We start from the raw sequence: 25,586 nt of genomic DNA, 5'->3' as shown, positions 1-25,586 counted from the left end.
CCTGAAAATTGTCTCGGCGCGCGACGTGTCGAGCCTCCCGCAACTCCGGGAGCTAGCACTGTGGAGGATCTAGCGTAGATCGGCGCTCTAGAGCCGTGCTGTTTGGCCGGGGAGCTCTTAATTGGGTTCACGCAGTTTCATTGGCATTGACAATGGCAATAGGGAAAATGGGGATGCGAAGTTAGACTTGTTTAGGAGTTTGGAGATTGTGGATTCTGTTTGAAGCTTTTATCTTGTATGGTATTTATAGTTTCTGTTGATATGTTTTGAATTTAGCGAAGAGTAGAGTAGATTGGGATTCACTAGATTGTGAATTCTAAGTGTTTCCGAGATGTTTAAGTAGGATGAAAGTAATAGCTCGTTGATTTGATCGATATAGCTAACTTTCCACTTTTTAGAATACCTCGTTGATTTGATCAAAAGTACCTCGCTATTTGATCGATCTCTTACCTAACTTCACTTTCCACAATCTTCAACTTGATATGTGAGATACATCTCACAGACAACGCGAGTGCAAGCAAAGCGCAATTGACTCGAGGTCAGGGTTCACACAGCACGGATCTAGATGGCCAAAAACTGTGGAAGCTAGAAACTACGAGAGACAAGGATAGATGTCCCTGAGATCGTGAACTATTATGTCCGTGATAAGGCACGACTTGTCGGGGTTAGATCGATAGAAGTTTAGGGCCAGAAGAATTGGCCTGTTAAGGTCAATCCTCGGCCATAAATTGCGCGAGGGGCCGCCACCGGTCATTACTTTTCTGATTACCGGCCTGAAAGGGACCGGCCGAAGTAATGGGATAGGTGTAGCGCCTTTGACGAGCCAATTTCTCCGCTACCGGGTAGAAATTGGTCTTCAAAGTAGACGGAATAGTATCCTGAGATGTTCGTTTCAATTTACATGCCCCTGCCACCCACCGTCCCTTTGTGCTCGATGCTATTGCGGAACCATCGACTAGCCTGTTCGTAGCCGATTGATCAACCTTCAACCCCTTGTGTTCCTCGTCGGAGATAATTTGATGTAATTAACGTTGATTGAAATGTTACGAGCCGACTGTGTTTCGACTCGTAGCAATCTTAAAATACTTCAATATTCGATTCTTACTCTCGGTATCTACATCAATTAATCATTCCATGAAATACAAACCTTTGCACTGGATTAGTCTCTGAATAGGGATATTAGAAATGTAGAAATCGAGTGCAAAGGGTTAATATTGTTCAAATCATTCGATATATTATCTATCTGTCATACAAATTTGAACCATCATTTGATACATTCATTCAAATTATTCGATAAACGATCATCCTAGAAATTCTTCAATGAACTATAGACTAATTCGATCGACATTCGGAAATCTCGGGATACGACAGAGTAACCTAACGCAATCCAAGACACAAAGGGTTAGAGGCGATCGACGTTTCAATAGTTCTCCCGTGTTGGTCTAGGGAGTGTGCGTAGCGAATAGAATAGTAGAAAACTAACGTAGCCCGTCGGATCGCCGACAACTGCTCGCGGCGATGTCCCAGCAACCGGGGGCGACGATCTCGAGAAAGAACCCGTCCAACGAGCGACGACTCTCTGCGGGAATCACGGTGTAGCTAGACGACTAACTAGGAAACCCCCTAAGAAAACGACAACCAAAAAAATTACAAGAGAACACTCACGAAAACACACAGAAAGTAAAAAAAAGCAAATCGTAGATCAGATTCTGTAGGATAGGCGAGCCTAGCGTGCAACAATGTAGTGTGTGCTTGTGGTGTGGATTTCAGCAGGCGTACAGTCAGTACATCCCGGCGACAAGGGCCCAAGTATCGGGCGCCCAAGGGGGGCAGACCGGGGCTGCGATGGACGGGACTTACCTCGTCGAGGCCTCGTTCTAACTTTCTTAGCCACAGTAAAACTAGAGTAAAAAGCCACACGTTTAACAAAAAAAAAACCAAAAAAAAAACACAGATCCCGATCGAAACAGCTAAACCAATCGATAACAAAATCACCAATCGAAACGAACCGAGAAATAGATGCAGAATAAAAAGAACGAGCGAAATGTACAATAAAACAAACGAAACGATAATAAAAGTAATAGCAGTACGTATAATCGCAGACGAGTGACACACGGAGGAGAATGAAAAAAGGTAACACGAGATATGCTAACGATTTAGAGACAGATCCCTCTCGGTGAACGCAGGACTGTATATAACACGTGTATGAGGAGGATAGAGGCGTGGACGTGGAGAGGCCCGAAGATACGAAGCGACACGTAAACCGTATTTAATAATAATAACGTTCGTAATAATCAGTCGACAGCCACGCGAGAATGGTGCGAACATATGAGTAACAGAACAAACGAGTATACAAGTCAAAAAAAAAAAATAAAAAATAAAAATACTGAAACAAAGTAAACAAAAAACAACAAAAAAAAATAAATAAATAAAGCGAATTAAGACACAAAAGACACACACAGTGCGAACACCTCGAGAGTAAATTTAAATCAATCGAATTCTTGTTATTTCCTCATATCCGTGCCACCGACCCGTTCGTCGACGACCGTCCCCGGAAACCTTGGACGCCCCGCAAAACGTCGACGCTCTCATCCATCGTCGCCGTTGGCCCATCGCCGTCATCCTCGTCGTCGGACACTGCGATCACGAATCTCCTTTCTTCACGCGCGACTCGCCCGATCGCTACCAACGAAACACTCTCTCTCTCTCTCTCCCTGTGTCGTTCGACGTTGGAAACGACCGGACACGAAATGGGAAACAAATGAAATACTTACGGAACGAACGAACGATCGAAAAACGGAAAAAAAACGCACACACAAAATGGATCGAACGAAAACATGAAAATCAAACAACGGACGCAATTCGGCGGAAACCGTGCGGAATTCGTAATGAACCCGATGGATTTCTCTCGCGCGGCTCTCTCTCTTCTTCTCTTCCTCTCTTCCACGTTGGAACACCCGTGGACGACGATTGAAAAAAAAAACACATACATCGGGAATACGTGTATATATATGTGTATGTATATCGATCGCGCGTGTACATACGCGTACGCATATATTGCAATATAAATACATATGAATAAAATAAACGAATAACGGAACCGACGGGAACCACATCGACGGATGGGAAAAATCGGGAACGATCGGCGTGCCGCGCGAATACGCGCGGCGCAACCAACATGGCCGCCGTCGGAAAACGAATCCGCCATATTGTAGAGCTTGTCGTATCAGATCACCACGAACGAGAGCAAGGATAGAGTGGTGCTCGTATACGGAGACCGTATAGAAGTGCGGAAAAAGGTAAAGAGAACACCGCGCTGCCTGGACAAAAACATAAAAGCGTTTCGGATGTGTCGATGATATCATTATCGTACACTGTACGCGCTGTCGATGTATCGTTTCGGTGTCTCTTTGTGCACGCGCGGCGTGGCTCGGCGCGGACCTCGCGTGATGCTTGCTCGCTCGTGTACGCGCGGAAGGGAACGATGGAGATTTCAGATCGGCATGACAGGGATTGGGAATTAATGTGGTAAAGATTCGAAATTTGGATGATACTGTTTTGAAATTGAGACGGTGAATATTTGAGATTGGAAATTGAAGTGGTAGAGATTCGAAATTCGGATGATACAGTTTTGAAATTAAAACGATGAATATTTTGAGTTTGTAATGATAGGGATTGGAAATTGAAGTGGTAAAGATTCGAAATTCGAATGATACAGTTATGAAATTGAGACGGTGAATATTTGAGATTGGAAATTGAAGTGGTAATGATTCGAAATTCGGATGATACAGTTTTGAAATTAAAACGATGAATATTTTGAGTTTGTAATGGTAGGGATTGGAAATTGAAGTGGTAAAGATTCGAAATTCGAATGATACAGTAATGAAATTAAGACGATAAATATTTGAAATTGGAATAACAGGGATTGGAAACTGAAGTGGTAAAGATTCGAAATTTGGATTATACAGTTTTAAAATTGAGACGATGAATATTAGAGATCGGGAATGATAGGGATTGGAAATTGAAGTGGCAAAAATTCACAATTCGGATGATGCAGTTTTGAAATTGAGACGATGAATATTTGAGATTGCGATAATAGAAGGTCGAAATTGCGATGAAGAGTCGAAATTAAGTTGGTGCAGATTTGAAATTGGGGTAATGAAATTTTCAAATTGACATGATAAAAATTTTTCGTAGATTCTAGTACGCGCTGTCATTGAATAATATTTCATCGTCCGAGTGAAAAATAGCGTAACATGATATTATGGAAAAATGGTAATTCACTGAAATCTGATAGATGTAATTGAAGGTAATTCGAGGAGCAACGATGGATGATAGATTTGAGTTTTTGTTTTAGGAAGGTCCGTCGTTGGGAAATAACGAAGGGCGTAGAATTTATTGATTTAATGACGTTCAAATAGCACTGGAACACCAGTTTCGATGAAATATTGTTTAATAGCAGTGCAGAGTAGATTCGTGATAAAACTATGACTTTTATATTAAAAAATACCTTCATACTCGGGACATTCAATAAACTTTATCATCGATATAACATTAGAAACGATAGAATACCACAATAGGCAACATTCCAGAGAAACTCAGTCATTACAAAATGTCAGATTTCGAAAACCATCGATCAGATAGCCCGGGTCCGATTCGAGACCGTTAAAGCCGCATTTCCTCGACGTTTCTCGCAAAATTGGCACGGTACTTCTGCTTTCTAGACAATCACGCACTGATTCCATTAACCGGTTGACCAACTGAGGAATCACCTCGTTCTCCGTGGTTAACAGGTTAAAAGTTCCGACCCCTACGGGGCTACAACCAAGCATGATTTAAACTAGCGATCGTAGCTGCATTACAAAGATCCTCTAGAAAGAAAGTCTCTCTAAAGACAGAAGACCGCCCCGAATGTCGGAGCCACGGTCTGGAGGGGACGAAAATTATTCCACGTATTGCCAGCATGGAAATATCAGTAACACAGCAAGCACTTCTTGAACCGTAGATCACTGCGAAGAATATACGCGAGAAGGAGAGGAATACAAATGAGGGACTCTACCAGAAGTGCGAAACCCGAATATTTAGTCGCGAATACTGTCATTCGACGCTGATATCAAACTAACGATATATAAATATTTTCTAAAGAATACAATCCACACAACGATCCACAGAACAGTGACAAACTATATTTACCGAGTATCCGAGTGAAAGGGCTCATTTCCAATCTCTAAAACCACCATTGAATCACAACATTCAAAGATTAACCTGTTAACCGATCGCCTCTAGCAGCCTAAATTAACCTAACCTGAAAACACCTCAGGTTGTACCTCAGGTTGAATATTGCTCTAAGATACTAAGATTCAAAGAATAGATGCGAGGGAGAATAAAATTCAAGAATGTCGGATTAAACGATTGTTCCGGTTAACAGGTACTTCAAAGACGATCCTGATCAAGGTGCCTATCGCGGATACTCGTTTCCAAGCGGATAGGACCCGGGCTGCACGCCTGACGCGCGTCGTCCTCTTCGCGGATTAGAGGATCTCGGAAATAGAGGACGCGGCGTATACGAGCGAAGCATCCGCGCGGCGCGGCGCGCAGCTGCGCGCGTGTACGGCCCTCCACGATGTTTTCTAAGATGTGTATAAGATAGATGTGTGGCCGTTGGGAGGATATGAGGCAGCTTTTCTTGTCCTTCGGCGGAAGGATCAGAACGAAGGACACACGAAGGCCTCCCCATGCATCCCCTTGGTGGTCGAGAATATATCGTGCCGTGTGGCTGATCCCTGGATTGGCTTCTGGGTGTCTGCTTTCCCCGAGAAACACTTTACCCCGGCCAAGCTTCTTCTTGTTTTCCCGGTTATTCGGATCGCCACGCTATTCATCCGCCATTTTGCCCATTGATTTCGCTCCCATTTAGATTTCCTCTGTTTTCAGGCTGTAGTCTCCTTGTTTTCACTTTTTCCTTTGGGGATCTAGGATTTCTTATGGCTTTTGTTTCTTCCTACATTTCGTCCTCTTCAGAAATTTTCCCTTTTCAAGGTCATCGTTTCCTTATTTCAGTAGAGTGTATTTCTTCCAAACATAGGCTCGTTAATTAGTATTTATAATTTTCCTCTCTCAGTTTGTCCTCTAGTATCGTTATATAGATTTCCCCTTTTTCAAGGTCATAGTTTCCCCATTTTCGTTTTTCTCTGATGGAATTTCAGTTTCTTTCTAATTATGGGTTCGTTACTTAGTATTTCTAATTTTCTTCTCTCATTTTGTCCTGTAGTATCGTTGTTACATAGACTTTCCGTTGTCCAAGCTCATAGTTTCCTCATTTTCGTTTTTCTCTGACAGAATTTCAGTTTCCCTCGAAATACAAGTTCATCGATCGATGCTTCTGTTTATCCTGAAACTACTTTTCCTTTCTCTAGAGCCCCACGTCGATGTATAGACCGGATGTTTTCACAGACACACGAAGCTACCCTCCTGGCATGGCGCCCATCCGAGATACATCCCCTGGACTTATCGCGTTGCGGCTGATTCTTGATCTGGCTTCTAATTCATGCATTCTAACGCGAGATCGGCTTCTTCGCATCCCTTGGCGATCTTTCCGCGTCTGTCTATCGCGCACTGCTCCTGAAAACTTCGCGATCAACTTCGCCTGTCATCTATTGTCATCGTCACTCGAAAAAAAATTATCAGATTCGTTTACCACATTCTTCTCTTCCCTTCAACTTTTTAACACTAGATTTACGGGCATTTATTGTACAGTTTATTCTATTGTTCCTAGAACAGTTGACATTCGCCTATTTAGCTTTTGAAAATTATAAATTTAGAAATGTTTACAAAATTCAATGTGCGTCAAATTGACGCGCTCCGTAAACCTAGTGCTAATATATCATCAACCTGTATCATCAGGAATCCAATCGGTCCAGCATATTAAACAATAATCAATACCGATCAATGTATCATTAATTCTTACTTTCCAAACGACGAACAATCGCGAATTTTCAAGGAGCAGTGTCACAATCTCCCAACGTATCCTCCGATTTTCTCCGGCCGATCCACTTTATTTTCCTTTCGCCGGCTTTCCAAGCGATGCCGCGAGAATTAGGTATACAGAACACGCCACACAGAGAGGGAAATTAGGTTTCCAATTTAGGAAGCGTTCAGCGACGAAGCGGTCGACGGGAGATCACGGTGACCGAAATTTATGACGTCAGAAACGAGTTCACGCGCCTCTCTACCGGCGGATGTTTCTCCAGCCTCGTCCGTGGATCGTTTTCGCCCTTTGTCCCCGGCGTCTGGAGCTTGTAGTTTCCCCGGGGAACGAAGAAACGCCGAGGACAAAGGACCGCGACATGTTTCTTCCTTGAAAATAGTTGTCAGCCGGTTCTTTTGTTCGCCTCGGGCCGCGGCGAGGCTACGCCACTGCGCCGACTGTGAAGTTGTTGCGTCAACCGGCGGTTGAACCGCAGTTCCGTAGAACCAGGCGCAGCGAGATCTACAGCCGACGGCGCCCTTTGAACGTCTCTCCAGCTAGCGTCTTCGTTAAACGCGAATAATCAAGTGGAATAATTATCCGCGCGAAAACGATAACTTCGAGTAGCCTGGTCCGAGGACCGACGATGCGATTAATCGTTTGTTTCCGTCCGTTTGGTGCACTCCATCGAATTCGATGTTTACTTTCAAGGGAATCGATGGACCGTGTTTCAGTAATTTTCGCTTTTGTTTCCGACAGCCCCGTTCGGTTCCGTAAATTTGAAATACTATAACTGGAATCAGTGATCCACGTAGTGACTCCTTTTGTAATTATCCTTGCAACCCGTGTTTCGACTATCAGAATCAGACTTTTGAAATCTTCGATTTTATTCTTCCATTGTTAGAATTCCATACCTTTTCCTAACTATTTTTATTTTATTCTCCTGGTACGTGTCTCCTGTCTATACAGGAAAATTATCTACGCAAACCTTAGCTAACAATATTCAAAATTAACACTTAGCCAACCGAATGGAATCTACTTCTTCCTTAGCAACGTATTGCCTATTTCGTTCATTTTCCCTTGTTACTCAGTGAACTTTCAACTGGATATTTGCGAGTCGCTAACACTAAAACTACCTATTTAATACGATTAATATGAAATTCCCATAAAAATTGTAACAATAGATTATTTTCTTCAGACATTCATTATACAAAAATGAAATAATTTATTTTCAAAATCATTTCAAATATCAATAATTGCTAAACAAAAAACCAAAACCAGTCATTTTGACTGGTACGGTAGTTCTAGTGTTAACACATTGTGCGTCGGCCCCGCGGGATTTTTAGTCTATCGTTTAATTGCTAATCCTACGTTCATGTAACATTTTAGATAAGTATAACACAAATCCAAATTAAAATTTACAAAGTCAAGTCCCTTATTCTCTTCCGTAAGTTAGAAATTTTGGTTTGATCGATGTTTAAAAGTGTATCAATATAATCACCGACGCTCGCGTTTTTAGTAGCTGAAATTTAGCCGGCGTTCAATGTTTTAAGTACTTTTCTTGCTACGAAGTACTTTTACTGAAATCTGATCGAGGTCAATGAAAGTTAACGAAAAAGGTTATAGTCACATGGTTTCTTTCCAGGCGGTCTTATTGTTGAGCATACAACGAAATCAGTTTACAATTGTCGGTTCACGTTCAGTCCATCGAAGAGTACGCGCGAAAAACAAACGGCGAGAAGCGTGTCGCGCATAATCCCGCGCGAGGAGACGAGCTGAATGTTATCGAACGTTCGCCGCCTGCGGGCGAACGCGTTAATAAGCCGGCAATCTCATCCGCGCGGCGGCAGCCCGATGATTAATGCGCCGCGCCGTGAAAGAGCGTCGTCGGCGGCCGAGTTCGCGCGTCGCGAACGGTTCAGCGACGGTCGCGACGTCGGCGACGACGTTATCCGCCATCCGCAGCCCCTCCCTAATGCGTTTTCCTTGTATTATGTTTAATGCGACGCGAACGTGCGCCGTGTCGCGCGATTTTTCGCGACCCGAAACGCTCTCGCCGCGCGAGGAACGGAGGAAAGACGGATTTCTCGCGAGCGGCAGGGGATCAATCGCGGAAACCGTGGAGACGAAGACACGTACCGCTTTTATTTCGCCCGTATCCTCGTCCTGATCCTTCTCTTTCGACGTTCCAGCGACGGACAGCGGCGAGCGTCCCGCATTCCGCGCGCAAACCGTCGGTTTATGGATTTTAAAGCTGCGGTTTGGGCAGTTTAACGTGTTACAGTTCCGACTTCGTTGCTGTCCGCTCCGTAATTCGGATTCCGCCGGCGGAAACGCTGCTAGCAGATTGTTCTTCCGAGTTTTTATTCCGCGGAGGTACGGTTTCCGTGACTTGGATTTATCATCTCGAACGTACGAGACAGATGATGCTCTTTCGCGTCTCGGAAGACGACTGTTTGGTATAGACGGAGGTAAATGCGCGTCGCGATAGTGGTTTTTGTCAACATTCCTTTTATATTGTGAACATGTTAGTTAACACGTTGACTGTCACGAGATTTCTCGTTTTGTATAGGTAAACGATGAAAAGAATTATTGATAATTTAAGAATGATTGATATCACAGTAGTATTACGATATCATCCGGCTACTTGTGTTACTGAATATTTTTACTTAAACTTTTTCTTTGTCGTAATTGTTCAACAGTTTGGAAGTTCCAGTCACCGGTGACATGGAAGTCAACGTGTTAATACAATTTCACTTGGACATTAACAGAAGTAACAGGAAAATCGGTTCTAATTCACTGATTAGTCTACCGAACGCGTGAGACGGTACTCTAAGGAAACTAACAATTGCAGAAGCAATTGCTCGAACAAGCTCGACGGTAAACACGCGTTGTCTCTTCAACGGTTTCGAAGCGGAACGTGTAACACTCGGTTTAAAGAACCTATCGCGTCCGTTCCTCGAGCTCTTTAATGCCTAGTTCCCCAGAAACCCGTTGATTCCCCTATTACACGCGCACCTGAAGTGTCCATTAAAGTCTATCCCTTTCTCTCCAGTTCCCCCCGATTCTTTCCATTCAGCGGCATTATCGCGGCCCGTGTAAACGTTCCGAGCAAGTATCAAGAAGACACAGAGCCGTTCCCCGCGCGGGGAAACGCAGTTGGCGCGGCCTCGCCGTTTCCCAGGTGAACAAAGCGTCGGCGTGCGCCTTTGTCCCGGCTTGACTCCGCGCCGAGACGCCCCAGAACGACGCGAAACCCGTTTTCTCTTCGCGGAGCAGGTCTGGCGACACGTGTGACGCTCGATCGCGAAGAAAACGCGGAAGAGACGGGTCACCACCGAAATAACGACCGAAAGAAACCAGCAAAAGCGACTTTCTCGTGCGTCATTCGGTGAAAAGAAGCGACCGCGACTGCTTTTCAAAGCCTCGTTCACACGTGACGATGCGTTTAGGATAAATGGACCACCGCTCGTCCGCCGACATTCAGGTTTAACGCGTCTTTTGCCGGAATATCGCGGGATTAATGATATTCGGAGCGAAACGCCCGCGCGCGGCGAAGGAAATGCGCCACGGGAAAAGTGAATTTCCAGTGACTTGGAAATTTCAGCGAAGGCTTCGAGCCGCGTTCGAGAAATGTGGTTGTCAGTTTATTTGAAATCGTGATTAGTAATTTATTTGAAATAATAGATACTGTTTATTACTTTGAAATAATGGATATTAATTCCTTTGAAACAATGGATATAAATTTCTTTGGAATCTTGGAAACTGTTAGTTCCTTTGAAACCACGAATATTGGTAACTTGTTTAAAATTAGTGGACATAATTACCAACGTTGCATCGATACTGTAACGATTCTCATAGCATTGCAGTATTAGGTGCTGAAAAATAGAGTTGCAGTGAAAGTGGAATTTTTCTCAGCCGAATAACCGGCGATAAAATGATTCCGGTGCACGCGATCGCGAAAGAAATCCTAATGCAACGGGTGAAAGTCATAATACTCCGTCACATTGCCGTAAAGGCCATAAGTGTCGCGACGAGAGATTAAGTGTTGCGATTAAGAAGGTTTAGCGAGCCGTAGTTCTCGCTTACGCGGTATGAATTTCCAATTAATTGTACACACGCGTCGACTCGTGCATATGTATACAGCTTGTTGCTGTCTGGTATCGATTACCCGGCGGTCATTTAATGGGAAATCGATCGATTGTTCGAGCACGATGTCTCCGAGAGCTGACGCGAGAGCCGGATGTATCATTAACACTTTGCTGACGGGAGTTCTGACAAGTGTCGATGGCCACCGTCCGTATGAAGCGACGCCGCACACTCTGCACCGAGATGTTAACCCTTTGCACTCGGAAGTTTTTCACTAGAAATGTTTGAACATTTTCTGATGAGGTAAAATCGATATTTTGTGAAACTAAGTCGACGAGAAATCACGCGTACATTGAACAAAGCTATTTTATTTGAATATTTCTCAAGATGATGCGTTATAGGAAGTATAATATTAAATATCAAATTTTATAGTTTTACTGGATGAAATCAAGTGAGTGGGAGTCACCTATCGAGTGCAAAGAGTTAAGAATCGAAGGGAACATTTGTGCATCTCGTGATTTGTTGAGACACTTTCGCGTTCGATGACGCAGATATGACTTTCGACGTTGATTCGCAGCTAAAAATCCTTGGCAATATTCGTGTCCAATCGATTAATTAAACGTATCAATAATACTGCAGCATATTAGGATAAAAGTACCATTGAATCAACATGTAACGAACCTTTCAATTACTACAATAGATTACGTATCGAGTAACAATTCATTAGACTGCATTAATAACATTCACCAAACAATTATCACAAACTTCCAAGACATTGCAAAGATATCTCAATTCTAAATTACATTGTACACAATCGAATTATCTAAATTTCAAAATAAATTCCATGCACCTTATGCAACTGAATGCAATCGAGTCTCCGAAACAAATTGATAAACCTACGGATCTATAAATCCATTGAATCAACATTTAACGAACATTATCCACATTCTACACTATCGAATTATCTAAATTTCAAAATAAATTCCATGCACCTTATGCAACTGAATGCAATCGAGTCTCCGAAACGAATTCACAAACCTACGGATCTATAAATCCACGAATGTCTCCCGCGACACGTGGCATTGAAAATTCTTCTCGATACTAATTTACTCGGGAGACCGTAAATATTCTCGTGTGCACGAGGCTTAAGGCGGACCGCGGTCGGCGCATCGTGGGCGCGCGACAGGAAGGGCGTCCCGAGCGGATATCAGCGTCACGGACAGGCCGGCTGAAAGGGATTAACGACGCTTGTCGAACGGCGACGTCGAGAAGACGGTGACGATCACGTCGTCGGCTCGCGGCCACACGAAACGGACAGAGGCGGCGAAAGTGGGACTGCATTGCGGTGCAGAGATGCAGTCGACGGACTCGTCGGGAACATTCCGACGTTGGTTTCTGCGTCAGACGCGTCGGACCTTCGCGTTTTTCGACGTTTCTGTGATCTATGTCGACCGGTACTTCGTCGTTGAACTGGCTTCAGGAGTGTCTTGTCTCGATATCTCTTCGCGTGATGTTTCTTGAGTAATTATTTCCGATTATCATCGACGCTCTCGTTGCTATTGATTCTCTGCGATCGATCTTCGCGAGTTTTCGTGATTTCCATCGGGAAAAGTCAGTCGGTTAATGGGTTAAAAGAGGGATACTGTATTAATGTATGTAATATTGTTAGTTATTTTTTGATATATAGATCGTCTAGGTAATTAACGACGACGAGTATTGTTACTGCAATTGAGAAATGAAGAAGTTGTCTGGTTTTTAGAGAAGATAATGTAAGATTTTACTAGCAACGACAGTGTCGAGCTTGTCGCTGTTGCCAAAAGGTGACGATGGATCCTAGTGAATACTTATCGTCTAATATTAGTATCTCAAGTAATAAAGTTGATGAAGATAACCTAAATGAACGAGTAACTACTACAGGATCCATCGCCGATCGAAATCGACTGATCGATCGGTTCACTTCCACGAAATGGACCGAAAAACGTCCGCTGCACACTTGGTACACACAAATAGACACCGTGGCAACACGTGGTAGACTTTAACGAGTGTACACAGATAATTACACGCGATTACGATGCTTCGATCAACGAGGTCGCCAGGAAAACCCGCTTGGCAAGCAAAGAAACCGCTTTAACCCCTTGCCGTGCAACAACGTGTCGGACTTGCGGCGAAGGTTTCGAACTCGATGAATATCATTTCCGTTCAATTCTTTTGCGTTCGAGTCGAGTATTATTTGTTGTCAATTACTAATCTCGTAATAATAACACTAGGTTTAGGGATACTTACTATACAATTTATCCTATTGTTCCTGAAAAATAAATATCAGTTCATTTAGATCTTGAAAATGATAAATCTAAAATTAGACAATCGCATATTCAATGAAAATCGACGTAAAAGATTTGCTAAATATTCTTTAGAAAACAATACGTCTACTCGTTCCGTAAGCCTAGTGTCAACACTTTATCCACCGCTAGACTGTTCGATTTCGACAGCTCAACAATCGGTAGCCCATTAAAATTGCTGTAAATTTGATCCAAAAGAAATCAGACTATCACAAGATACTCTTATACTTCTATCTCAAACCTAGTGTTAATAACAAAGCAGGGTCTTAAATCTTTTAAATCTCATATTAAATAACAACTCATATTTCGAAGTTGCCGAAAGGTTATATTAAAAATTGTTCGGAGCGCAAAGGGTTAATATCACAAGCGGTGCAACATCGGAGCCTATAGAGTTCAAAAATTGTTAAGGCAAGGGGTTAACCGGCATACGCGCGACGTTCAGCCCAGAAAACTGCGGGACCGCCGGGAAACCAAGCGGCGCTTCGCCTCGGTGCAATCCTAGCCGAGCCGCACACGCTGCATTCGCACGCGACGCACTGCACCCCACGGATCGCGTTTATTGTTCGAGATCGGACGACGGTGCCGGTTCGCTTTTGACCCGTTCGAGCGGGCACGAAACGAAAGAGAGTACGAAAGAAACACAAGAGAAGAACGAGAACGTGCGAAACGCACGAGAACGATATGGGAATGAAAACGAATCGAACCGCACGTGAGTAGACATGTCCGAACGAGAAACGCGATTGGAATCGTCGGAGAAACGCTAAAAGTGCCCTGTTCGACGAACGACGACGATGAGAACACTGCCGGGACACTCGTCTTTTTGCAGTTTAGCGGCTTGTTGTCGATATATATACATGTATATACGTACATATATGTGTATATATAAATGACCGTTGATTATTGTGCACCTGGCATGCTTCTTTATCTTACTGTCGATCGAGCACAATTGTTTCTTTACAAACGATCAGCACGGTTTTTGTATTGTTCACCGATATACTTGTTTCGTATCACTTTCTTCTTCTTCTTCTACTACTACTTCTACCTCTGTTCTTTTTATATGTATATGTATATATATATATATTTATGAATTTCTATGTATATAAATATATACCGTTGTTGCTGTTGCGTATCGCTGTATCACGTATATATGTTACACGTACCGTATCTGTCCCTTTAGTTTCCCCTCTTTGTCCGCTGTTTGTTACATTTGCTCGATACGTCTCTCTGTTTTCGAGCCGCCCGTTTTTTAGCAGCACCGTTTTTCTCTCCGCTTTTCCCTTGATCTCTCTTACACCGCGTTCGTCCGTGTTCACGTTGCGTTTCCTCGCTGTTTTGTATATATATATCATTATTTTTTTCTTCTCGCATGACTATGTATTGTGTATATGTGTACGTATATACGCAAGGTCGCCTGTATATATGTATACGTATATTCTCTCTGTCTCTGTTCTCTACGAAGATTGTCTTGCACGTTTGGCCCGCGCGCCTCTTTCATTCTTCCCCCTCATTCCTCTCGACATCTCTCTTCGCGAGTGATCTCACGGTGGTGCCCATGGATCTACTCCTCGACGATTTCGCGGGAAATTCGGCGGGACCGCGCGTTTGAAATTTCGCGCTCGAGCGGTTCGCGGAATTCGGGGGATTTCGGGAATTTGCTCAATTTTCGGATTTATTTGTGAAGGTTAACGGTTTTGTTGCGTTAATGCTGAAGGTTGAAGATTCTATTGTATTGATCTTGAAGGTTACAAATTCCATTGTGTTGATTTTGAAGGTTAAAGATTCTATTGTGTTGATCTTGAAGGTTAAAGATTCTATAGTATTAATCTTGAAAGTTAAACATCATATTGTATTTGAAATCTTAAAAGTGGAAGGTTTTGTTATGTTAATGTTAAAGGTCAAAGATTCTATAGTATTAATCTTAGAGCTTAAAGATTCTACTGTATTCGAAATCTTGAAGAAAATTGTTGAAAATTAAATATTCTATTGTATTTGAAGTCTTAAAAGTGGCAGCTTTTATTGTGTTAGTGTTAAAGGTTAAAGATTCTATAGTATTAATCTTGAAAGTTAAAAATTCTATTGTATTGATCTTGAAGGTTAAAGATTCTATTGTATTTGAAATCTTATAGGTTGAAAGTGTTATTGCATTAATATTAAAAGTTAAAGGTTCTATAGTGTTAATCTTGAAAGTTGAAAATTCTATTGTATTTGAAATCTTAAAAGTGGAAGGTTTTATCGTGCTAATATTAAAGGTTAAAGATTCCTTCATATTAATATTAGAGCTTAAAGACTCTACTGTATTCGAAATCTTGAAGATTAAAGGTCCTATTGAATTTGAAATGGCATAAAAATTACAGTGTTATTCGTCCTCTTAGCAGAGGGAATTTTGAAAATTGTCTACGCTTTAGATGCATAACATCTGCAGTCCGGTGAGAAGTTTATGTCTACAATAACCGTAATCGTGATTGTAGCTACGGATGTTCAGCCAATTGTGAGAGAAGTGTCTGTTACAGTCGGAAGTATTTGTCGTTTATACAATTCACGGTCTCCACGGGCAAGAGAAAATACAAGACGGTTTATTTAATTTTATTACCATCGTTGTTTCGCTGTTACTATTCAAACACACTTGCCAACTATAATTCCGTTTCATTAAAAATGCTAAATTCATGGATCACAGTGATCAACACAGAATTGTAGTGATGCTAGAAATATTTACCAACTTTTAGAAACTTCATATTATCTATCCTAGGTCTATAACACCTCACGGAAGCATTTCTATAAGAATAATCTCAATCATCTCACACCTTCCAATGAAAAACTCGTTAATTCATCCTAACTCATTCAAATTATAATACATACTTTTCTCACGTCTGGTGGATTACCTATAACTACAATTAACATTACATTTAACTCTTCAAGGACTCCAAAGCAACGTAGAAAGCTATTCATAATTTTCTCTTATCTCACTAATTCACTTTAGACATTCAATAGTGTTCTTTCCCTGATGCCCTATGCATACCAATAAACTAATTTCGATAACCAACAATACACTAGAAAAAACGCAAACGTCAAACTGGGTTCAACCTATCCAGTCTTTCTCGAGTTAAATTAGACATAAACTCATTAGTCCGTCAAAATTCCATCGACGTCGTCGAGCAGCAGATTCGAGTCGCCCCTATCGATACTCAGACCTCGAAACCTCGGAGCGGAAGAAATCGGCCGGCAGCGGAGGATCGATCCCGCGGCACCTAGCACGATTTCCGGACGAATTTTTCTCTCTGGTCTCTTTACCGTCGCGAGATCGTTTTCGCCCGGCTACTTCCCGTAATCTCTCCAGCAAGAGGGACCGGGAGTGGACCGATCGATAGGTGCCGCGGGGATCGGGATCGCATCTCATTCCATCTCATCCGAAACCGAGCGGCGACGCGGGCGGTAGCTTTCCTCTCCGGGAATCGTAACCCGAGACTCATAGCTCAGCGGTAAAGGGATCGCGGTGTGTTCCGTCTTCCGGTCTCGCGATTCGGTTTCTTCGAACGAGAGAAAAGGAAAGAGAAACACAAACGAGAGAGAAAAAAGGGTGCGAAAGCAAAGAGAGAAAGAGAGAAAAAAAAAGAGAGAGAGAGAGAGTGTGTGTGAGAGAAGAAGAGAGAATGAGAGAGAAAGAGAAGAGAGAGTGGCTAAAGGGAGGAGGAAGAATGAGGGAGAAAGAGGGGGACAGCGATGAAGAGAGGAGACGTAGAGCGTAGAAAGTAATTCTTTGTATTACGAGTATAGCCTTTTTGGTATTTCTAGAGTTTGTAGATATTGTACAAAGTGTATAAACGGAAGAAAGGGATCGAGAGATGCTCGAAGGAGAGATTCAGACGCATGATCGGTTGAATGATAATGAATGGATGAGGAGAATGAGAGAGAAAGAGGAGAGAGAGGAGAGTGAAGAGTAGAATGAAAGGCAATTGAGAGAAAGAGAAGAGAGAATTGGAAAAGATGGACGGAAGAGAGTCTAAATTGAAACATTTCCGAAATGCGAATTGTTCCAGGACCTAAAGAAGCGCGGTTCCCACACCTGCGACATGCAGGCCCTACAGCCACTTCCGGTCCCAACCACCACCACCACCAACACCGCGCCTGCCATGACTACTTCCGGTGGGCAGCCACCGCTTCCGGTATCGGAGACCGCTTGAGTCGATCACCGAGACCAATCACGAACACCATATCCGATATTATGAGAATAATGATAATATTAAATAAAGAGAAAAGTATATCCATATATATGTATATACATAGATATATATTTATATATATATATATATATATATAAATATAAATATATATACATATATATCATCTTCAACAAAAAAAAACAAACAAACAAAATAATAACAAATAAACCAACCACCGTCCTCCTCTACCCGATGAGAGAAAGATGAGAAAAAGATGAGAAAGAACAATAGCCGACCGGCCGGAAGAACGGTGAGCCTGTATTTCACGATCTATACTATTTGAACCGGTTGTAAAATGTGTTGTTCTGTGTGTACGCGCGCGCGCGGCCGAGCCGGAAGTGGTCCAGGGATCCCGGAGGATTGATCGAATCTTTCTTTGTTTTCACTTCGCTGAACACGATCTCCGCTTACTACTATTTCCTATTTTTTTTCTGTTTCGAACGCTATCAGCACCCACGTTCTCTTCTTCTTTTTCTTTTTTTTCTTTCGTCTTCTTTTTGGATACGTTGATTCACTCTGAGGAAAGATCTTTTACTGTTATTCATTCTCGCTGTACAATTTGGACCTTATCTGCACGTAGTTCTGATCTTGCGGGGATTAGAGGTTCGGCTGGAGTCCTGGGTCAATGCTACTTCCCTCGGTCCACGCATCCGTCACTTCTCTTAACTTTTGCATTATTTGCAGCTGCGGATCTTGGATCGCCGCGGGTAGCCGCGATCGTTTCGCATCGAAGTTCTAAATTGTACGATACGAGTAATTTATGGAAGTGATTAAAGAATTAAAATTGGAACTTTTATAGAGTGAATTAGATTTAACGTGGAAGTAAAATTTATCAAAGAAAGTTCATTCTGATGAATCTTTTTTTAAACTATTGGAACGCGAAAAGTGATCATTAAAGTTTCACAATTACCAATCTTATCGTAAAAGAATTCTGGAATTAAATTTCATAAATCCTACCGTAGTTCTTGAAGATCAAAAGAATATAACACACGAGTGAAAAAGTATCGGAATCAAATCGATTTCCTTCATCTTTGTTCCAAGAAATGTTCAAACAAACCACAGTCCGTTTAATCGATCGCGGTAGGATTCCGAGGCTACTTCCGGCGATCCAGATCGCTATTCAACGCATCTCCGTCCGATCGGAGAGGAATAGATAAGAAAGCAGCGCGTATCGTAGCGTTTAGAGCACGTTCTTAGACGCAACGCTCTATTCCCCGTCCCTGTTTGCATGGCTACGGCAAGAATCGATTTCCTGTTCGATTCGATGCCGTGCGATCTGCCCGGGGCCGGCTTAAGTTCGATACACACTGTCAGTCCGCTTGAAATTTGTTCCTTGCTTATTGTCTTCGATGAAGAAAGACAGATAAATATATAATCAAGTGTTCAATGAAAAAGAATCCAATTAGAAGAGTAGAGTTTTACGTAGAAAATTGATCTTTCCTAAGGAGTACCATAAAAATCATTGCACGTTCGATATTTCGTATAGATTTCCCGGTAGAGTGCATTCCGCTGCAACTTCCAATTTTCTTGCGAGTGCACAGAAATCCGCAGTCCAATTATGAACGACCGAATGATATTTCATCGAACCGAGGACGCATCGGTAGCTGACAGTGTGTATCGGGTTTTAGCGTCGAACGGCCGCGATTTAGCGAGGCGTTGCCCCCTAAATCCACGCCGGAGTCCTTCGTCGCTGACGTTGATCAAATTTTATCGCCCTGGCCGAAGAGCTACGGCCTCGCCGCGGCCGAAACGGCTTACCGTTCGTCCACGAAGACGCATCGGGGTTTGCTTTTAACCTGACAGCGGGGGGGAAGCGAACGCGATCGGGCCGCTTGAACGATCGTTCTTTCGTCGCGGACACTTACCGGCCAGAAAACGCGCCTGCCGAGGCTCTGCGAGGCGATTAACGGGAATCCCCCGGCCTCGAGACGTTAGATCGCACCCGAAATTTCCTGCGAAAAATGTCCCCGGCACGGAGGAAATACGACGGTTGAGATTGCGGTTGATTTATCGAGAGCAAACCTGTGGAATCGACGCGACGGACGCAAGAAATCATCTGTTTGGAATATAAGGTTCACTGGAAACGAGAAGACGGATATTGGACCACTATTCTTGAGGGTTTGGAGATGTTATTGGGTATCTAGGATCGATCGAGCGGAATTGCGCTCTGAGGTATGGAAGTTTGATCGAGGAACGGGACATGGGCGTGTCCAGCTCCGCCCATTAATGCGAGGGAACTGTTATTGGTCTAAATCGGGACATACACTGTTTCATTCTATGAAAGAGTTTAGATTTGAATAGTTATAACTGATGATACTAATTGAGTCATAAATTATCAAGGAAATATAGTTAGCACCACCTACAAATCCTTCTAGCTCCGCCTATAAATCCCCTTAACCCCGCCTAGCAACATTCTCTAGCTCCTCTCATGAATTCTCATTGGTTCTCACCAGCAATGTCCAGTGAACTCCTCCCAAAAATTCCCGAATTACTCGATAGATCCCCAACACGAGTCCACAGTACACGAAACAACAAATTCTACTCACGAGTTTGCCCTCGGCCGTAGCGAAATTAAGCTCTCCCGGGAAATTCGAGGGGAATTGATCCGGTGTTTACGTTGGGGATCGGACAATATTATGCCAGAGGAAGAGTTTCGGGAGCCACTTGGAGTCGGGCTGCCGTCGAGGCCTAATGGAAGAACACACGGCCGCGATGGAGTGGGCCGCGGGTTCCGCGTTTGGTTTTGTGCTCGGCCGTCGGTCAACATTGGCGCAGCAGTTCGCGGTCCGGGGGCCGCAAAGCTGCTTTGAAAGCGCGCGGCGGCGTCCATTTCGAAGATGAAACCATGGCCGCGTTTATTCAGGGATCAAAACACCGGGTCGGCGGGTTGACTCGAACCTGACGCGGCGGGGGCGTCGAATATGTCCAAATTAAACGTTCACACCTGGCCCCGTTCCGGAATGCGTTTGCTTTGAGGACGGTTAAATGGCCTGTTAGCTAATGGAACGATGAAGATGCGTGCCGCGCCACTTCGAGAAGGTTCCGCCTCTCTTTGACTTGGCTCTCCTGGGTTCAGAGGGGAATTACAGGATAAATGATGAATTCTCGTATTGGAGAACCGACTTTCTCAACGGAAGCCTTTGTTACTCTCCTCAATTAATTATCACACGTTCCTAGTGCACACATTTTCAACGCTTGGAGATATCATTTTTCATTTTTAGATTCTCTATTGCTCCCTATCTTACATTTACATAAGCAACGGTTCCTGGAACTCGAATTAACCACCAAGCAATTACATTTCAGAGATTCCCAAAGTTCACTGCAAGATATCAAACATACCTCCAGATACTACGTCAAAACTCATTTCCATCGAATTCAATTCTTCTACACACACCTCGTCAATCCTACCAACAATTTACACATGCTCAACCCATTGTCTCAACGCTGTTAACTTAAAACAGCCCAGGAAAGCTCGAAAGGCTACAATCATTCACAAGCAACCTTTCCAGATATTACGTCAAAATTCATTTCCATCGAATTCAATTCTACCCATACCTCGACAATCCTACCAGCAATTTACTCATCCTCAACCCATTATCTCAACGCTGTTAACTCAAAATAGCCCAACAAACCTCGAAAGGCTACAATCATTCACAAGCAACCTTTCCAACGTCCAATCCCATAACCGCTCCCGAATACCGAAGCAACGCATCATCCCTCTCAGGTATTTCTCAGGTTCCAGCCGAAATTCAGGCGCCCCCAGAATCCAGTGCCGCGCCGGAAACGGTCCTCTCCGCGCGCTCGACTTTTCGTTTAATCGCGTTTACAGCGCTATTCGGCCGACGGATAAGCTCCGGGCGGCCGTGATTCGACCCCGTTTCCGCTGCGAGCCGGCTGCCGAGTGGATGAATCGGCCAATCATCGATCGCCCGGGGGCGGCGGAGGGGCCGAGGGGGGCAGAGTTACTCGAGTATCGGCGATCCGAGAGGGTTCGAGCCGAGCTGAAGTGCAGGGCCGGCCGGAGAAAGGAGCTGATCCCCGGAAACGGGGTCGAAGGCAAATTTGCACAGGTGAAACGCCCCCGCGTGCTCGCGGCCCTCTGCGGCCTCCTGATCCTTGTTCAAATCGCGCTGCGTTTGGACTGCGGCTCGACTTATCGGGATCTCTTGTCTTCCTCGTGTAAAGGGTGCTACGGACTGACAGACTTCGCGCACAGTCGGATGTGATAACTAAATTAGAGCCACCGTAGATTTTTACACTACATTTCTCGAGGTAATAGCATTGGAGGGATAATTCAACCCTTAACGGAGCAGTGCCGCCATATGTGTCATGGCGGATTTATTTGTGGATCCAATGCCGCGTATATGGCGATAGAAGTCATTTGATCATTTTTATCACTGTTATTGCTGTAGTATTTACAGATATAAGTTGTTCAGTATTGTGCTAGGTCTCTTCTGTGAATTTGGTAGCTTGTTATCTATGTTACGGTGGTTTTTGGAGGTTAGTCGACTTGAAATGCTATCGGTTCGTTAACCAGTTAACTGTGTTTGACGAGTATACACGTCATCTTAACTTCTTCAACGATGGATTATCAATTTTTGAGACAAACATGCATTTAACGAGTATGCACTTCGTTATTTAATTTTATTGCGCGTAATAAGAGATATTTTAAACTAGATTCCACACTTAACTGGTTAAGGGTTAATAGTAATTTCTTCATGATAGCATTGAGACGAGGAGTCGAGCAAAGATTTCAAGTTACGTAAAAATCATATGGGAGCAGTACGATTAAGTGATCGGTAATCTTCTAGCAATTAACGGACTTTGGATCCGGAGAACGCGTCGGTCGTCGTTCATTTTGATTCCAGGCTTCTTCCATCGAGTTGCGGAGTCGATTCGCTCGGCACGCCATCGATCCGAGAAGTTTCGGTCAGCGATAATTTAGTAGCGCTGATGGGAGCTGGAAAGTTTGAATCCTGATGATATGCGAGCTAGAGAAACGATAGTCAGCGCGTTGTTAGCGCAGAGATTCGAGTTCGTTGTCGCGGGAATTGATTTATTGCGACTCGTGTTTAGAATTTACCGGGGAATAGGACTGTTGCGGAATTATTTGCCAGCGGCGGGGACTTTACTGGAAGTTATTCGAATTCGAGGAGCAGGCCGGCTTCTCAGTTTCACGATATTGGGACACCTGTCGAGCGGAAACGGGATGGGAAAGAAATCTTCACGTCGTTGGGAGTCTTGAATAAATATCATCCAGAGGCCATCGAAGGCGTGCGGATTCTGTGTATACTGTGGGGCAACAGATGTGGCGTACGGTATGTTGCTCCTATAAAATCTTAAGCATTCTTTGCGGGCAGCTGGTGCCTCCGTATTTGTGATGTTTCTGCAGTTTCATGCCTTTGGGAAACTGTTTCTGGAGATTTACGTCGCGCTCAAGGGGGAAAGATTAAGAAATTTTATTGTAGTACGTATTTTATTGGTTCCCCTATAGCCGCGTGGTTAGGATTAAACTTTTCAGCTACCGAAAGTAGTATATTTCGTTTATTTTATCATCGCTTATAACGTTCACCGAAATTGGTGGAAGCTTTATTAACAAAAATTGCTGGAATCTTAATGAACGGAAATCGATAGAATCCTCTGGACACCGAAAGAAACTTTTCCTTCTAATCTTCGTCAAACTATAAATTTCCCTTCGTTCTAATCTTCCTTAAACAACTGTAAATTTTCCTTCGTTCTAATCTTCCTCAAATAACTATAAATTCTCCTTCGTTCTAATCTTCCTCAGATAACTATAAATTCTCCTTCGTTCTAATCTTCCTCAAACAACTATAAATGACGATTGCCATAAAGATCCTCAGTCCGATGATTAAAGTACTCGCAATTTCTCACGTTACAATCGAAAGCACTCCAATCGTTCACAGATCCATTTCCATAATTTACAATAGCAACTTTTCCTACGAACAATTGATTCCACGTTCCTTGCAACCTTGTCCGATCATCGAAACCGGAAAGTCGCTCGCGCCACGTACCCATGCGCCGCGAAGCCTTAAAAAGTTACAAGGCTTTTAAGTTCGATTGAGGAAGCACGTCTCACGCGCGCCGATCCGACAGCAAAACAAACTTCCCTCGGTGTTCTCGCTTATACTCGGAAATCGCAAAGTTCAGCGTGCCAGTTATCGATCAAAGGTCTAGTGACACGCTAGTCCGCCACGTTGTTTTCGCGATCGTTCCTTTTCTCTTTGTTAGAAGTCCGTTATTAATATCCAGCGAACGCTTTCGTAAAATTGATTTTCCCCGGTATTATTCTTCTAGATACGAGACGACGCGGTTCTCTGTCCTCTCTAGGATCGATTCTATAACAGAACGGCGGGTTCTCTCGTTTCCTCATCGGTTGTTTCTTTAATTCTTGACCGAGTTCCGAAGGAGGCCTAGTTTTCCGCCGCGGTCACTTATCCGGCTTCGTGACACGTCGCGGACGGTAAGTCGCGAACCAACGACCGCAATAGGAGTTCGGTTTCGGGGCACGTGTCTCCTCGAGATCTCTGGTTACCGGAGAAGTCGCAGTGCCGAGCAACCTGGCTTCTCGGCGAGACGATCAGTTAAGAAATTTCAATAATCAATAATCCCTAAAGGCAACTGTAGTTAATTCGGTTCAAACAACATTACAAATTCGATTCAGCTTCAATCCATATTCAAATTCATTGCAAATTGGATTCAGTTAATTTGTAGACTGAAACTTTGTATGCTTCAAATATGTTAAATTACCGAGTTGCTTGCTTGACATAAACTCGTTCGATCTTTGAAGTCTATCCTTCTCTGGAGATCTCAAAGATCTCGAAGATGGCAAAAATCTAGGATCTTGATATAGATCTCATACTCTGATAAGTCTCTATATTCAAATTCAATCTCACTGTCTCTTCACCATTACACAAGTCAACTTCCAAATCATCATAATATCCTAAACAACCTTCTAACACCTAGACACGATATTTCCCTCAAACTCCAAAAACACTCACCCACAGCTACTCTACCCTGTCAAGTGTCCCGAATCAAACTCATTTAACACACTCTTTGGCCCACAGTCGGGCAAGGCGCAGCGAACGCTCCAAATACGTCTCGTCACCTCTAGGAAGCTTTTTCGCGCGGCAGGACGGTATTAATTGCAAAAACCTGGAACTCCGGGGTCCTCAGCGAGTGTCAGGCCGCGCGTTCAGTTTCGCGCGAGTTCCGCTATGGAAAAGTCGGTGCCTCGGTGTCTCGAAAATGGGACACTGTACGCGAACCAGCTCGTGCCCAGGAAGCTAATTACACGAGTTCGCTGTGACTTGTCGGCGACCGGCGCGGCTCTTCTCTTTCAGTTCCGTTAGCCGACGCGAACGGTCTAGAGGCCTGCGGATGGCAGTTGTCTCGCGGATCCTGGCTCCTTTGAACGCAGCGCGGCCGTTGATAACGCTCCGCCGGCCTTTGCATCGGGTTCACGGACAGCTCGGTCGATTTTAAACACCGCCGAGATAAACCCTCGCGGAAATTTGAGGTTAGGAATACACCCAGTAAATCCTGACGGAACTACTGGCGGAAAAGAGTTAGGCTCGTCTTGTGGTATAATCGAGATTTTTGGAAGTGTTAGAAGCTTTCGTGTGGAAAGATAAATTGAATGTGGAGCTTTTGAATATTGGAAAGTAATAGAAATACACTGATCTTCCACAATAATTGAATTCGAGTCAGTAAGGTAAAACTAGCTAACATAGGAACATCGAAAGATTATAGTCGTTTTTCTCAGAATTCTTTAAATCATTAAAATTTATTATCTTTGATCAAGTTGTATGCTTAGTCCGCTCTGACTTTGATGATTTTCAAATATGTTGCCAAAGACGTGATTTTTAACATTTTCCTTTACAAAAGACAATTTTCGCTATTATCTCGGAAACTAAAGCTCTCCGTTCGCAACACTAAAGGAAAAAGTTGTTCAAA

The 25,586-nt window shown here is 43.5% G+C and overlaps 1 protein-coding gene across 10 annotated transcripts in view; it reads left to right on the top strand.

The window, feature by feature from the left end:
- Shal (potassium voltage-gated channel protein Shal) overlaps nucleotides 1–25,586 on the top strand; it is a 248,156-nt gene that overhangs the window by 211,520 nt on the left and 11,050 nt on the right. For 2 of the 10 annotated variants that reach the window (XM_076364741.1, XM_076364742.1), the window contains one exon: nucleotides 17,430–17,862. In XM_076364741.1, coding sequence (XP_076220856.1) covers nucleotides 17,430–17,573 — 144 coding nt within the window. In that variant the 3' untranslated portion in view covers nucleotides 17,574–17,862. Of the gene's footprint in view, nucleotides 1–1,770; nucleotides 9,087–13,803; nucleotides 17,863–25,586 lie in introns of those variants that run through there. The other 8 variants (XM_076364750.1, XM_076364744.1, XM_076364745.1 and 5 more) reach the window with 8 other exon arrangements.

This window comes from Nomia melanderi, chromosome 2, assembly GCF_051020985.1.
Source record: "Nomia melanderi isolate GNS246 chromosome 2, iyNomMela1, whole genome shotgun sequence".
Taxonomy (NCBI): Eukaryota; Metazoa; Arthropoda; class Insecta; order Hymenoptera; family Halictidae; genus Nomia; species Nomia melanderi.
Note: the sequence above shows the minus strand (reverse complement) of the source record. Positions and strands in the feature narration are given on the sequence as shown.